Source organism: Salvelinus fontinalis, chromosome 1 (genome assembly GCF_029448725.1).
Source record: "Salvelinus fontinalis isolate EN_2023a chromosome 1, ASM2944872v1, whole genome shotgun sequence".
Lineage (NCBI taxonomy): Eukaryota > Metazoa > Chordata > Actinopteri > Salmoniformes > Salmonidae > Salvelinus > Salvelinus fontinalis.
In genome coordinates, this window is record NC_074665.1 from 2,530,071 (window position 1) to 2,545,893 (window position 15,823).

The window sequence follows — 15,823 nt, forward strand, 5'->3', positions numbered from 1 at the left end:
GTAGCTGGATGATTTGATGGAATCTTCATTCTAACAGGAAGACATTGAGGCTATGGTCTCTTTTCCAAATCCTGTATAATGCAATATAAATATACACATTTTACACCTAAAAAAATTATATAAAGTACCAGGCAAAAGTTTGGACACTCCTACTCATTCCAGGATTTTTTCTTTATTTTTACTATTTTCTACATTGTAGAATAATAGTGAAGACATCAAAACTATGTAATAACACATATGGAATCATGTAGTAACCAAAAAAGTGTTAAACAAATCAAAATATATTTGAGATTCTTCAAAGTAGCCACCCTTTGCCTTGATGACAGCTTTGCACACTCTTGGCGTTCTCTCAACCAGCTTCATGAGGTAGTCACCTGGAATGCATTTAAATGAACAGGTGTGCCTTGTTAAAAGTTAATTTGTGGAATTTCTTTGGCTCAAACGCATTAAGAAGAAATCGGTTGTGTTGTGACAAGGTAGAGGTGGTATACAGAAGACAGCCCTATTTGGTAAAAGACCAAGTCCATATTATGGCAAGAACAGCTCAAAAAAGCAAAGAGAAACGACAGTCCATTACTTTAAGACATGAAGGTCAGTCAATCTGGAAAATGTCAAGAACTTTGAAAGTGTCTTCAGTTGCAGTCGGCAAAAACCATCAAGCGCTATGATGAAACTGGCTCTCATGAGGACCGCCACAGGAAAGGAAGACCCAGAATTACCTCTGTTGCAGAGGATTCGTTCATTAGAGTTGCCAGCCTCAGAAATCCACATTCTACCCTCTATTGTTCTGGCTGATCTCTCTTCTACTACCCCTCTAGAGACTGATGGAAAAGCATTCCAGGTGAAGCTGGTTGAGAGAATGCCAAGAGTGTGCAAAGCTGTCATCAAGGCAAAGGGTGGCTACTTTGAAGAAGAAGAAGAATCTCAAATATAATATATTTTTTTGATTTGTTTAACACTTTTTTTGGTTACTACATGATTCCATATGTGTGTTATATCAATGTAGAAAAAATAAAGGAAAACCCTGTGAGTAGGCGTGTCCAAACGTTTGACTGGTACTTTATATAAACTCAGCAAAAAAAGAAACGTCCCTTTTTCAGGACCCTGTCTTTCAAAGATAATTCATAAAAATCCAAATAACTTCACAGATCTTCATTGTAAAGGGTTTAAACACTGTTTCCCATGCTTGTTCAATGAACCATAAACACTTAATGAACATGCACCTGTGGAACGGTCGTTAAGACGCTAACAGCTTACAGACGGTAGGCAATTAAGGTCACAGTTATGAAAACTTAGGACACTAAAGAGGCCTTTCTACTAACTCTGAAAAACACCAAAAGAAAGATGCCCAGGGTCCCTGCTCATCTGAGTGAACGTGCCTTAGGCATGCTGCAAGGAGGCATGAGGACTGCAGATGTGGCCAGGGCAGTAAATTCCAATGTCTTTACTGTGAGACGCCTAAGACAGCGCTACAGGGAGACAGGACGGACAGCTGATCGTTCTCGCAGTGGCAGACCACGTGGAACAACACCTGCACAGGATTGGTACATCCGAACATCACACCTGCGGGACAGGTACAGGATGGCAACAACAACTGCCCTAGTTACACCAGGAACACACAATCCCTCCATCAGTGCTCAGACTGTCCACAATAGGCTGAGAGAGGCTGGACTGAGGGCTTGTAGGCCTGTTGTAAGGCAGGTCCTCACCAGACATCACTGGCAACAACGTCACCAATGGGCACAAACCCACCGTCGCTGGACCAGACAGGACTGGCATAAAGTGCTCTTCACTGACGAGTTGCGGTTTTGTCTCACCAGGGGTGATGGTCGGATTCACGTTTATCGTTGAAGGAATGAGCGTTACACCGAGGCCTGTACTCTGGAGCGGGATTGATTTGTAGGTGGAGGGTCCATCATGGTCTGGGGCAGTGTGTCACAGCATCATCGGACTGAGTTTGTTGTCATTGCACGTAATCTTAACGCTGTGCGTTACAGGGAAGACATCCTCCTCCCTCATGTGGTACCCTTCCTGCAGGCTCATCCTGACATGACCCTCCAGCATGACAATGCCACCAGCCATAATGCTCGTTCTGTGTGTGATTTCCTTCAAGAGAGAAATGTCAGTGTTCTGCCATGGCCAGCGAAGAGCCCGGATCTCAATTCCATTGAGCACGTCTGGGACCTGTTGGATCGGAGGGTGAGGGCTAGGGCCATTCCCCCCAGAAATGTCTCGGAACTCATAGGTGTCTTGGTGGAAGTGGGGTAACATCTCACAGCAAGAACTGGCAGTACTTAAAACTTCTTAGGGCTGCAATCCGTTAACAGGATCGATATGACAACAGCCAGTGAAAGTGCAGGACGCCAAATTCAAACAGCAGAAATCTCATAATTAAAATTCCTCAAACATACAAGTATTTCACACCATTTTAAATATAGACTTCTTGTTAATCCCACCACAGTGTCCGATTTCAAAAAGCCTTTACAGCGAAATCACAACAAACGATTATGTTAGATCACCGCCAAATCACAGAAAAACACAGCCATTTTTCAGCCAAAGACAGGAGTCACAAAAAGCAGAAATAGAGATGAAATTCATCACTAACCTTTGATGATCTTCATCAGATGACACTCATAGGACTTCATGTTACACAATACATATATGTCTTGTTCGATTAAGTTCATATTTATATCCAAAAACCTCCGTTTACATTGGCGCCATGTTCAGAAATGCCTCCAAAATATCCGGAGAAATTGCAGAGAGACACATCAAATAACAGAAATACTCATCATAAACTTTGATGAAAGATACATGTTTACATAGAATTAAAGATACACTTGTTCTTAATGCAACCGCTGTGTCAGATTTCAAAAAAGCTTCACGGCAAAAGCACAATATTCAATAATCTGAGAACAGCGTTCAGCCACAAAAGCAAGCCATACAGTTACCCGCCAAATTGTGGAATCAACAAAAGTCAGAAATAACATTATAAATGTTCATTAACTGATCTTCGTCGGAATCCTCTCCCAGGACTCCCACTTCCACAAGAAATGTTTGTTTTGTTCGGTAGTGTCCATCATTTATGTCCAAATAGCTACTTTTGTTACCGCGTTTGGTAAACGAATCCAAAGTCACAAAGCGTGTTCACTAAAAGCAGACGAAATGTCCAAAAGTTCCGTAACAGTCAGTAGAAACATGTCAAACGATGTATTGAATGAATCTTTAGGATGTTTTAAACATAAATCTTCAATAATGTTCCAATCAGAGAATTCCATTGTCTTCAGAAGTGCGATGGAACAGAGCTCGCTCTCATGTGAACGCGCATGGTCAGAGCATGGTCAGCTCATGATAGACCTTACTCATTCCCCTCTCCTTCGGCCCCACCTCACAGTAGAAGCATCAGACAAGGTTCTAAAGACTGTTGACATCTAGTGGAAGCGGTAGGAAGTGACCCACTGTGTATTCAAAAAGGGCTGGGTTGAAAACTGACCAACCTCAGATTTCCCACTTCCTGGTTGGATTTTTTTCTCAGGTTTTTGCCTGCCATATGAGTTCTGTTATACTCACAGACATCATTCAAACAGTTTTAGAAACTTCAGAGTGTTTTCTATCCAATACTAATAACAATATGCATATATTAGCAACTAGGACTGAGGAGCAGGCAGTTTACTCTGGGCACCTTTTCGTCCAAGCTACTCAATACTGCCACTGCAGCTATAAGAAGTTAATGCAGCTGGTGGCCACACCAGATACTGACTTTTACTTTTAATTCTGACCACCCCCCTTTGTTCAGGGACACATTATTCCATTTCTGTTAGTCACATGTCTGTGGAACTTGTTCAGTTTATGTCTCAGTAGTTGAATCGTATTATGTTCATACAAATATATACACATGTTAAGTTTGCTGAAAATAAACGCAGTTGGCAGTGAGAGGACGTTTCTTTTTTTTGCTGAGTTTTATAAAAACAAAAACAAAGTCATGGGAAGCACAAATAAAACGTGTGCAATACTTCTGAGATAGACTCTACACTGGGCTTTCAGGGAATAACCTTTAGGTTGTGTTGATCCTGCTGTAGGAACCCCCATCAACAAGAAGCCCGTACTGGGCTACAGAAACCTGGACCTCTTCAAGCTCTACAGACTGGTGCACCAACTGGGAGGCTTCCACGATGTGAGTACCACACACTTATCATGACGCTCATTGGTGGTCCACATCTTAACCCTCACTTCTAATTGGACCCTGTGATGTATTGATGTGATGTAGTTCCCTGTGATATATTGATGTGATGTAGTTTCCTGTGATGTAGTTTCCTGTAATGTATTGATGTGATGTAGTTTCCTGTGATGTATTGATGTGATGTAGTTTCCTGTGATGTATTGATGTGATGTAGTTTCCTGTGATGTATTGATGTGATGTAGTTCCCTGTGATGTATTGATGTGATGTAGTTCTCTGTGATGTATTGATGTGATGTATTGATGTGATGTAGTTCCCTGTAATGTATTGATGTGATGTAGTTCTCTGTGATGTAGTTTCCTGTGATGTATTGATGTGATGTAGTTTCCTGTGATGTATTGATGTGATGTAGTTTCCTGTGATGTATTGATGTGATGTAGTTTCCTGTGATGTATTGATGTGATGTAGTTTCCTGTGATGTAGTTTCCTGTGATGTATTGATGTGATGTAGTTTCCTGTGATGTATTGATGTGATGTAGTTCCCTGTGATGTATTGATGTGATGTATTGATGTGATGTAGTTCCCTGTAATGTATTGATGTGATGTAGTTCTCTGTGATGTAGTTTCCTGTGATGTATTGATGTGATGTAGTTTCCTGTGATGTATTGATGTGATGTAGTTTCCTGTGATGTATTGATGTGATGTAGTTTCCTGTGATGTATTGATGTGATGTAGTTTCCTGTGATGTATTGATGTGATGTAGTTTCCTGTAATGTATTGATGTGATGTAGTTTCCTGTGATGTATTGATGTGATGTAGTTTCCTGTGATGTATTGATGTGATGTAGTTCCCTGTGATGTATTGATGTGATATAGTTCTCTGTGATGTAGTTTCCTGTGATGTATTGATGTGATGTAGTTTCCTGTGATGTATTGATGTGATGTAGTTCTCTGTGATGTAGTTTCCTGTGATGTATTGATGTGATGTAGTTCTCTGGGATGTAGTTTCCTGTGATGTATTGATGTGATGTAGTTTCCTGTGATGTATTGTTGTGATGTAGTTTCCTGTGATGTATTTATGTGATGTAGTTTCCTGTAATGTATTGATGTGATGTAGTTTCGTGTGATGTAGTTCCCTGTAATGTATTGATGTGATGTAGTTTCCTGTAATGTATTGATGTGATGTAGTTTCCTGTGATGTATTGATGTGATGTAGTTTCCTGTGATGTATTGATGTGATGTAGTTTCCTGTGATGTATTGATGTGATGTAGTTTCCTGTGATGTATTGATGTGATGTAGTTCCCTGTGATGTATTGATGTGATGTAGTTCCCTGTAATGTATTGATGTGATGTAGTTTTTGTAATGTATTGATGTGATGTAGTTCCCTGTGATGTATTGATGTGATGTAGTTCTCTGTGATGTATTGATGTAATGTAGTTATCTGTGATGTAGTTCCCTGTGATGTATTGATGTGATGTAGTTCTCTGTGATGTAGTTCTCTGTGATGTATTGATGTGATGTAGTTCCCTGTGATGTATTGCTGTGATGTAGTTTCCTGTGATGTATTGATGTAGTTCCCTGTGATGTATTGATGTGATGTAGTTCCCTGTGATGTATTGATGTGATGTAGTTCCCTGTAATGTATTGATGTGATAGTTTCCTGTGATGTATTGATGTGATGTAGTTCCCTGTAATGTATTGATGTGATGTAGTTCCCTGTGATGTATTGATGTGATGTAGTTTCCTGTGATGTATTGATGTGATGTAGTTTCCTGTGATGTATTGATGTGATGTAGTTTCCTGTAATGTATTGATGTGATGTAGTTTCCTGTGATGTATTGATGTGATGTAGTTTCCTGTAATGTATTGATTTGTTTTAGTTTCATTTAGATTTCACCAGCCTTTGTTTTTAGTTAATCTTCTAGTCAGACAAATTGTCTTTCACTCTGACAAACATATCTCCTATTCCCTGTTTCACTCTGTGTTCTGTTCTCTGTGTCCTGTCCTCTCTGTGTCCTGTCCTCTCGTGTCCTGTCCTCTCTGTGTCCTGTCCTCTCGTGTCTGGAGCAGATTGAGAGCGGGTCCATATGGAAGACTGTGTACCAGGCTCTGGGAATCCCTGTTCTCAACTCTGCCGCCGGCTACAATGTCAAATGTGCTTACCGCAAGTACGTAGTGAGAGCCCGTTGATTATCTGTGTACCACTGATAATGTACCTTTTAGGGGGACCCCTCTTGAGTCGCTGTGGTGCTTTGATATTGGTTTAATGATCAGGCTGTGTCTGGTGTGGTAATCCTCCTCAGGTACCTGTATTGTTGTTCTGGTGTGGTATCCTCAGGTACCTGTATTGTTGTTCTGGTGTGGTAATCCTCCTCAGGTACCTGTATTGTTGTTCTGGTGTGGTAATCCTCCTCAGGTACCTGTATTGTTGTTCTGGTGTGGTATCCTCAGGTACCTGTATTGTTGTTCTGGTGTGGTAATCCTCCTCAGGTACCTGTATTGTTGTTATGGTGTGGTAATCCTCCTCAGGTACCTGTATGGGTTTGAGGAGTACTGCACATCCTGCGCCATCACTTTCCGCATGGACCTTCCCCTGAAGCAGCCCAAGGCAGAGGGGGGAAAAGATGAGGGGGAGGCAGGGGGAGACCGTACCGTCCACCCTGTAGCCTCTTCAAGCTCAGCAGAGGAGCAGAAACGGAAAGCCTGCCACTCTGAGAGAGAGATCATGTGCTGCTCAGAGTCCAGCAATACTCAGCCCATCGTCTGCAAGGTACTGGTCTCTCTTCCTCTCTTTCTCGCGCTGTCGGTGTAAGCACCAAGCCCAGTTCCCAACAACATCAGGGTCATCTTTAGCGTCAGGATCATCTTTAGTCAGGATCATCTTTAGTCAGGATCATCTTTAGTCAGGATCATCTTTAGCGTCAGGATCATCTTTAGCGCCAGGGTCATCTTTAGTGTCAGGATTGTTTTTAGCGTCAGGATTAACTTTAGCGTCAGGATCATCTTTAGCGTCAGGATCATCTTTAGCGTCAGGATCATCTTTAGCGTCAGGATCATCTTTAGCATCTTTAATATCAGGATCATCTTTAGTGTCAGGATCATCTTTAGCGTCAGGATCATCTTTAGTGTCAGGATCATCTTTAGCGTCAGGATCATCTTTAGTGTCAGGATCATCTTTAGCGTCAGGATCATCTTTAGTGTCAGGATCATCTTTAGCGTCAGGATCATCTTTAGTGTCAGGATCATCTTTAGCGTCAGGATTAACTTTAGCGTCAGGATCATCTTTAGCGTCAGGATCATCTTTAGCGTCAGGATTATCTTTAGCGTCAGGATCATCTTTAGCGTCAGGATCACCTTTAGCATCTTTAATATCAGGATCATCTTTAGTGTCAGGATCATCTTTAGCGTCAGGATCATCTTTAGTGTCAGGATCATCTTTAGCGTCAGGATCATCTTTAGTGTCAGGATCATCTTTAGCGTCAGGATCATCTTTAGTGTCAGGATCATCTTTAGCGTCAGGATCATCTTTAGTGTCAGGATCATCTTTAGCGTCAGGATTAACTTTAGCGTCAGGATCATCTTTAGCGTCAGGATCATCTTTAGCGTCAGGATTATCTTTAGCGTCAGGATCATCTTTAGCGTCAGGATCACCTTTAGCATCTTTAATATCAGGATCATCTTTAGTGTCAGGATCATCTTTAGCGTCAGGATCATCTTTAGTGTCAGGATCATCTTTAGCGTCAGGATTAACTTTAGCGTCAGGATCATCTTTAGCGTCAGGATTATCTTTAGAGTCAGGATCATCTTTAGCAACTTTAGCGTCAGGATCATCTTTAGCATCTTTAGCGTCAGGATCATCTTTAGCATCTTTAGCGTCAGGATCATCTTTAGCATCTTCAGCGTCAGGATCATCTTTAGCGTCAGGATCATCTTTAGCGTCAGGATCATCTTTAGCGTCAGGATCATCTTTAGAGTCAGGATCATCTTTAGTGTCAGGATCATCTTTAGCGTCAGGATCATCTTTAGTGTCAGGATCATCTTTAGCGTCAGGATTAACTTTAGCGTCAGGATCATCTTTAGCGTCAGGATCATCTTTAGCGTCAGGATTATCTTTAGCGTCAGGATCATCTTTAGCGTCAGGATCACCTTTAGCATCTTTAATATCAGGATCATCTTTAGTGTCAGGATCATCTTTAGCGTCAGGATCATCTTTAGTGTCAGGATCATCTTTAGCGTCAGGATCATCTTTAGTGTCAGGATCATCTTTAGCGTCAGGATCATCTTTAGTGTCAGGATCATCTTTAGCGTCAGGATCATCTTTAGTGTCAGGATCATCTTTAGCGTCAGGATTAACTTTAGCGTCAGGATCATCTTTAGCGTCAGGATCATCTTTAGCGTCAGGATTATCTTTAGCGTCAGGATCATCTTTAGCGTCAGGATCACCTTTAGCATCTTTAATATCAGGATCATCTTTAGTGTCAGGATCATCTTTAGCGTCAGGATCATCTTTAGTGTCAGGATCATCTTTAGCGTCAGGATTAACTTTAGCGTCAGGATCATCTTTAGCGTCAGGATTATCTTTAGAGTCAGGATCATCTTTAGCAACTTTAGCGTCAGGATCATCTTTAGCATCTTTAGCGTCAGGATCATCTTTAGCATCTTTAGCGTCAGGATCATCTTTAGCATCTTCAGCGTCAGGATCATCTTTAGCGTCAGGATCATCTTTAGCGTCAGGATCATCTTTAGCGTCAGGATCATCTTTAGAGTCAGGATCATCTTTAGCGTCAGGATCATCTTTAGCATCTTTAGCGTCAGGATCATCTTTAGCGTCAGGATCATCTTTAGCGTCAGGATCATCTTTAGCGTCTTTAATATCAGGATCATCTTTAGCGTCAGGATTAACTTTAGCGTCAGGATCATATTTAGCGTCAGGATCACCTTTAGCATCTTTAGCGTCAGGATCATCTTTAGCATCTTTAGCGTCAGGATCATCTTTAGCATCTTTAGCGTCAGGATCATCTTTAGCATCTTTAGCGTCAGGATCATATTTAGCGTCAGGATCATCTTTAGCGTTAGGATTATCTTTAGAGTCAAGATCATCTTTAGCAACTTTAGCGTCAGGATCATCTTTAGAGTCAGGATCATCTTTAGCAACTTTAGCGTCAGGATCATCTTTAGCAACTTTAGCGTCAGGATCATCTTTAGCATCTTTAGCGTCAGGATCATCTTTAGCATCTTTAGCGTCAGGATCATCTTTAGCATCTTTAGCGTCAGGATCATCTTTTGCATCTTTAGCGTCAGGATCATCTTTAGCAACTTTAGCGTCAGGATCATCTTTAGCATCTTTAGCGTCAGGATCATCTTTAGCATCTTTAGCGTCAGGATCATCTTTAGCAACTTTAGCGTCAGGATCATCTTTAGCAACTTTAGCGTCAGGATCATCTTTAGCATCTTTAGCGTCAGGATCATCTTTAGCATCTTTAGCGTCAGGATCATCTTTAGCATCTTTAGCGTCAGGATCATCTTTAGCATCTTTAGCGTCAAGATCATCTTTAGCATCTTTAGCGTCAGAATCATGTTTGGCATCAAGGTCATTGTTCTTACAATGGATTTAAATATATAGGACATGATTAAGTAAAATGATTGATAAACATGATTATGAGGTCGTAAAGTTCTTGATAAACATGATTATGAGGTCGTAAAATGATTGATAACAGGATATGATGTAGTAAAATGATTGATAACAGGATATGATGTAGTAAAATGATTGATAAACAGGATATGATGTAGTAAAATGAATGATAACAGGATATGATGTAGTAAAATGATTGATAACAGGATATGATGTAGTAAAATGAATGATAACAGGATATGATGTAGTAAAATGATTGATAAACAGGATTATGAAGTAAGGACATCATATCCCTCCCCACAGGAGGAGACTGAGTTCACCCGGAACAAACCAGAACTGGAACCCGAGAGAGAAGGTGGTGATGATGATGGTGTTGACGATGAGGAAGGAGACGACCATCACAAGCACGGCTCTGATGATGAAGACGGCCCTTCATTTGCTCGCCTCAGAGAGGAGGGAGTGAAGCTGGAGCCTTACGATGAGGAGCAGGAGGCTGGGAAGGAGGAGGACATTTCTGGCTCTGGGTAGGTGGTTCTCTCCCCCTGGGGTAGTAGACTGTGCTGTTGATGGAGGGGGGGGGGGGGTTGTTGCACAATTATGGAAACTTTCCTGAAATCACCAGGAAATCCTGGTTGGAGGAAATCCTGGTTGGAGGAAATCCTGGTTGGAGGAAGGAATTCTTCAGACCAGGATTTCTGGAAATGATTATTTAGGGATTGTTTCTGGAATTGTTTTTCTGGAATTGTTTCTGTAATTTTGCAACCCTAGTGGTGATATCCTTAGGAGGATGTGTCTGTACATGTGGAAGTCTTCAGCTGACAAGGTATGATGCGTACGGCGCTCTGAAGGAATAGTAGACACGATATCGTTCAGTCGACCCATCTGATCCGATATCGTTCAGTCGACCCATCTGATCCGATATCGTTCAGTCGGCCCATCTGATCCGATATCGTTCAGTCGACCCATCTGATCCGATATCGTTCAGTCGTCCCATCTGATCCGATATCGTTCAGTCGACCCATCTGATCCGATATCGTTCAGTCGACCCATCTGATCCGATATCGTTCAGTCGCCCCATCTGATCCGATATCGTTCAGTCGCCCCATCTGATCCGATATCGTTCAGTCGTCCCATCTGATCCGATATCGTTCAGTCGACCCATCTGATCCGATATCGTTCAGTCGACCCATCTGATCCGATATCGTTCAGTCGTGTATTTATTAACTAAACTTCCAACTATTGTAGAACATTATCGGTAGTAGTAGAGAGGTCCTAGAACGAGCAGAGAACAAGCGGTGCACACAAAGAATATGCCAGTACTCAGTATCTATGCAAAAATAGCATTTTCCATTTGAAATATATATTTTTCACTCTTGATACTTACGTTGCCTTAAACGTAATGACAATACTACAGGCATTCCCTGTCAGCTAAAGAGTTACGGCTGTGATTCTGCTAGCTAGCTTCATTAGGTAGTTGACCCTCTTTAACCACTGTTAACCTGCTATAGATCTGCAGCTTCCCTCCTGGACCCTGGCTGGGCTCTGCTCTACTGCCCCTCTGGTGTTCTGGCTGGGCTCTGCTGTACTGCCCCTCTGTTGTTCTGGCTGGGCTCTGCTGTACTGCCCCTCTGGTGTTCTGGCTGGGCTCTGCTGTACTGCCCCTCTGTTGTTCTGGCTGGGCTCTGCTGTACTGCCCCTCTGTTGTCCTGGCTGGGCTCTGCTGTACTGCCCCTCTGTTGTCCTGGCTGGGCTCTGCTGTACTGCCCCTCTGTTGTCCTGGCTGGACTCTGCTGTACTGCCCCTCTGTTATTCTGGCTGGGCTCTGCTGTACTGCCCCTCTGTTGTTCTGGCTGGGCTCTGCTGTACTGCCCCTCTGTTATTCTGGCTGGGCTCTGTTGTTCTGGCTGGGCTCTGCTGTACTGCCCCTCTGTTGTTCTGGCTGGGCTCTGCTCTACTGCCCCTCTGTTGTTCTGGCTGGGCTCTGCTGTACTGCCCCTCTGTTGTTCTGGCTGGGCTCTGCTGTACTGCCCCTCTATTGTTCTGGCTGGGCTCTGCTGTACTGCCCCTCTGTTGTTCTGGCTGGGCTCTGCTGTACTGCCCCTCTGTTGTTCTGGCTGGGCTCTGCTCTACTGCCCCTCTGTTGTTCTGGCTGGGCTCTGCTGTACTGCCCCTCTATTGTTCTGGCTGGGCTCTGGTGTTCTGGCTGGGCTCTGCTCTACTGCCCCTCTGGTGTTCTGGCTGGGCTCTGCTGTACTGCCCCTCTGTTGTTCTGGCTGGGCTCTGCTGTACTGCCCCTCTATTGTTCTGGCTGGGCTCTGCTGTACTGCCCCTCTGTTGTCCTGGCTGGGCTCTGCTGTACTGCCCCTCTGTTGTCCTGGCTGGGCTCTGCTGTACTGCCCCTCTGGTATTCTGGCTGGGCTCTGCTGTACTGCCCCTCTATTGTTCTGGCTGGGCTCTGCTCTACTGCCCCTCTGTTGTTCTGGCTGGGCTCTGCTGTACTGCCCCTCTGTTATTCTGGCTGGGCTCTGCTGTACTGCCCCTCTGTTATTCTGGCTGGGCTCTGCTGTACTGCCCCTCTGTTATTCTGGCTGGGCTCTGCTGTACTGCCCCTCTGTTGTTCTGGCTGGGCTCTGCTGTACTGCCCCTCTACCCTCTATGCCCCACTAGTACAGTTTCTGTGCCCCTCTTCATGTCTCAGCCTGTGCCCGCAGCAGGGACGGCTCTAAGTACTCAAATCTTGACGGCCTCTACTCTGTTTAAAGCGCATGTTGTGGTACATCTCTCTGTCTCTCTCCATCTCCCTGTCTCTCCATCTCTCTGTCTCTCCATCTCTCTGTCTCTCCATCTCTCTGTCTCTCCATCTCTCTGTCTCTCCATCTCTCTGTCTCTCCATCTCTCTGTCTCTCCATCTCTCCATCTCTCTGTCTCTCTCCATCTCCCTGTCTCTCCATCTCTCTGTCTCTCCATCTCTCTGTCTCTCCATCTCTCCATCTCTCTGTCTCTCTCCATCTCCCTGTCTCTCCATCTCTCTGTCTCTCCATCTCTCTGTCTCTCCATCTCTCTGTCTCTCCATCTCTCTGTCTCTCCATCTCTCTGTCTCTCCATCTCTCCATCTCTCCGTCTCTCCATCTCTCTGTCTCTCCATCTCTCTGTCTCTCCATCTCTCTGTCTCTCCATCTCTCTGTCTCTCCATCTCTCTGTCTCTCCATCTCTCTGTCTCTCCATCTCTCTGTCTCTCCATCTCCCTGTCTCTCCATCTCTCTGTCTCTCCATCTCTCTGTCTCTCCATCTCTCTGTCTCTCCATCTCTCTGTCTCTCCATCTCTCCGTCTCTCTGTCTCTCCATCTCTCTGTCTCTCCATCTCCCTGTCTCTCCATCTCTCTGTCTCTCCATCTCTCTGTCTCTCCATCTCTCTGTCTCTCCATCTCTCTGTCTCTCCATCTCTCCATCTCTCTGTCTCTCCATCTCTCTGTCTCTCCATCTCGCTGTCTCTCCATCTCGCTGTCTCTCCATCTCTCTGTCTCTCCATCTCTCTGTCTCTCCATCTCTCTGTCTCTCCACCTCTCTGTCTCTTTCTCTCCATCTCTCTGTCTCTGTCTCTCCATCTCTCTGTCTCTCTGTCTCTCCATCTCTCTGTCTCTGTCTCTACATCTCTCTGTCTCTCCACCTCTCTGTCTCTGCATCTCTCTGTCTCTCCATCTCTCTGTCTCTCCGTCTCTCCGTCTCTCTGTCTCTCCATCTCTCTGTCTCTCCATCTCTCTGTCTCTCCATCTCTCTGTCTCTCCATCTCTCTGTCTCTCCATCTCTCTGTCTCTCCATCTCCCTGTCTCTGCATCTCTCTGTCTCTCCATCTCTCTGTCTCTCCGTCTCTCTGTCTCTCTATCTCTCTCTCTCCATCTCTCTGTCTCTGCATCTCTCTGTCTCTCCATCTCTCCGTCTCTCCGTCTCTCTGTCTCTCTATCTCTCTCTCTCCATCTCTCTGTCTCTCTCTCTGTCTCTCTCCATCTCCCTGTCTCTGCATCTCTCTGGCTCTCTCTCTGTCTCTCTCCATCTCTCTGTCTCTCTATCTCTCTCTCTCCATCTCTCTGTCTCTCTCTCTGTCTCTCTCCATCTCCCTGTCTCTGCATCTCTCTGTCTCTCCATCTCTCCGTCTCTCCGTCTCTCTGTCTCTCTATCTCTCTCTCTCCATCTCTCTGTCTCTCCATCTCTCTGTCTCTCCACCTCTCTCTCTCTCTGTCTCTCCATCTCTCTGTCTCTCCATCTCTCTGTCTCTCCATCTCTGTCTCTCCATCTCTCCATCTCTCTGTCTCTACATCTCTCTGTCTCTCCATCTCGCTGTCTCTCCATCTCTCTGTCTCTCCATCTCTCTGTCTCTCCACCTCTCTGTCTCTTTCTCTCCATCTCTCTGTCTCTGTCTCTCCATCTCTCTGTCTCTCTGTCTCTCCATCTCTCTGTCTCTGTCTCTACATCTCTCTGTCTCTACATCTCTCTGTCTCTCCACCTCTCTGTCTCTCCACCTCTCTGTCTCTCCATCTCTCTGTCTCTCCATCTCTCTGTCTCTCCATCTCTCTGTCTCTCCATCTCTCCATCTCTCTGTCTCTCCATCTCTCTGTCTCTCGATCTCTCTGTCTCTCCATCTCTCTGTCTCTCGATCTCTCTGTCTCTCCATCTCTCTGTCTCTCCATCTCTCTGTCTCTCCATCTCTCCATCTCTCTGTCTCTCCATCTCTCTGTCTCTCCATCTCTCTGTCTCTCCATCTCTCTGTCTCTCCATCTCTCTGTCTCTCCATCTCTCTGTCTCTCCATCTCTCCATCTCTCTGTCTCTCCATCTCTCTGTCTCTCCATCTCTCTGTCTCTCCATCTCTCTGTCTCTCCATCTCTCTGTCTCTCCATCTCTCTGTCTCTCCATCTCTCCATCTCTCTGTCTCTCCATCTCTCTGTCTCTCCATCTCTCTGTCTCTCTGTCTCTCTGTCTCTCTGTCTCTCTGTCTCTCCATCTCTCCATCTCTCTGTCTCTCCATCTTTCCGTCTCTCCATCTCTCTGTCTCTCCATCTCTCTGTCTCTCCATCTCTCTGTCTCTCTCTGTCTCTCTGTCTCTCTCTGTCTCTCCATCTCTCTGTCTCTCCATCTCTCTGTCTCTCTCTCTCTCTCTCTCTCTCTCTCTGTCTCTCCACCTCTCTGTCTCTCCATCTCTCTGTCTCTGTCTCTCTCTCCATCTCTCTGTCTCTCCATCTCTCTGTCTCTCCATCTCTCTGTCTCTCTCTGTCTCTCTCTGTCTCTCTGTCTCTCTCTGTCTCTCCACCTCTCTGTCTCTCCATCTCTCTGTCTCTCTCTCTCTCTCTCTCTCTCTGTCTCTCCATCTCTCTGTCTCTCCATCTCTCTGTGCATTAGGACTGTCTAGGCCGACACATGGCTTTGGCTGCTCAGTCAGCCAGTCAACTGGTTTTCATTCTGACTCTTGTTGTATTCTAGACGATTTTCTACTTGAACAAAAACATTAGGACACTCTCCTCTTGCGGTGTTTAGTCCTGCATCTGAGACAGTTATTTGTAAAGGAAGAGAAGGACGTGTTTTGTTTTGACTGGATTATTTAAGAAAAATGAGATTTCAGTCTTAGGAGGTGTGGTTCGATGTGGCAGTTACTAATGTTTGTCCCCCATGAGACACCATATGAACAAAGCCATGATCACTTCCTGACAATAGTCCGAATGAATTTAAGATGACTCAAGATGAGTGTAATTAATTTTGACGATTTTGGGCCGAGGAGGGTTTTACTCACGCTATTCTACATTTAGCTGAGATGTTTGGTACAGTATGTCTGAAGTAAATGTGTGACGTGTTGTCTAAAGCAGGGATTTTTCTGCCATTGAAATCCTTGGGCTCAAACAGCGAATAACATATGTTTTAAATCAAAACCGGTATAGTTAGGCGTTCTCAGTGTAAACTTAAATGACTAAAACCCAGATATAAAGTATGTAGAAATGATAATGGACCTAAATCTTTTTTTATAATTT

The 15,823-nt window shown here is 44.3% G+C and overlaps 1 protein-coding gene across 4 annotated transcripts in view; it reads left to right on the forward strand.

Moving 5' to 3' along the window:
• arid4b (AT-rich interaction domain 4B) overlaps positions 1-15,823 on the forward strand; it is a 238,767-nt gene that overhangs the window by 144,262 nt on the left and 78,682 nt on the right. For all 4 annotated transcript variants that reach the window (XM_055935867.1, XM_055935783.1, XM_055935955.1 and 1 more), the window contains exons 13-16: positions 4,077-4,171; positions 6,247-6,344; positions 6,706-6,946; positions 10,112-10,332. In XM_055935867.1, the coding sequence (XP_055791842.1) occupies positions 4,077-4,171; positions 6,247-6,344; positions 6,706-6,946; positions 10,112-10,332 (655 nt within the window). The remainder of the gene's footprint in view (positions 1-4,076; positions 4,172-6,246; positions 6,345-6,705; positions 6,947-10,111; positions 10,333-15,823) is intronic.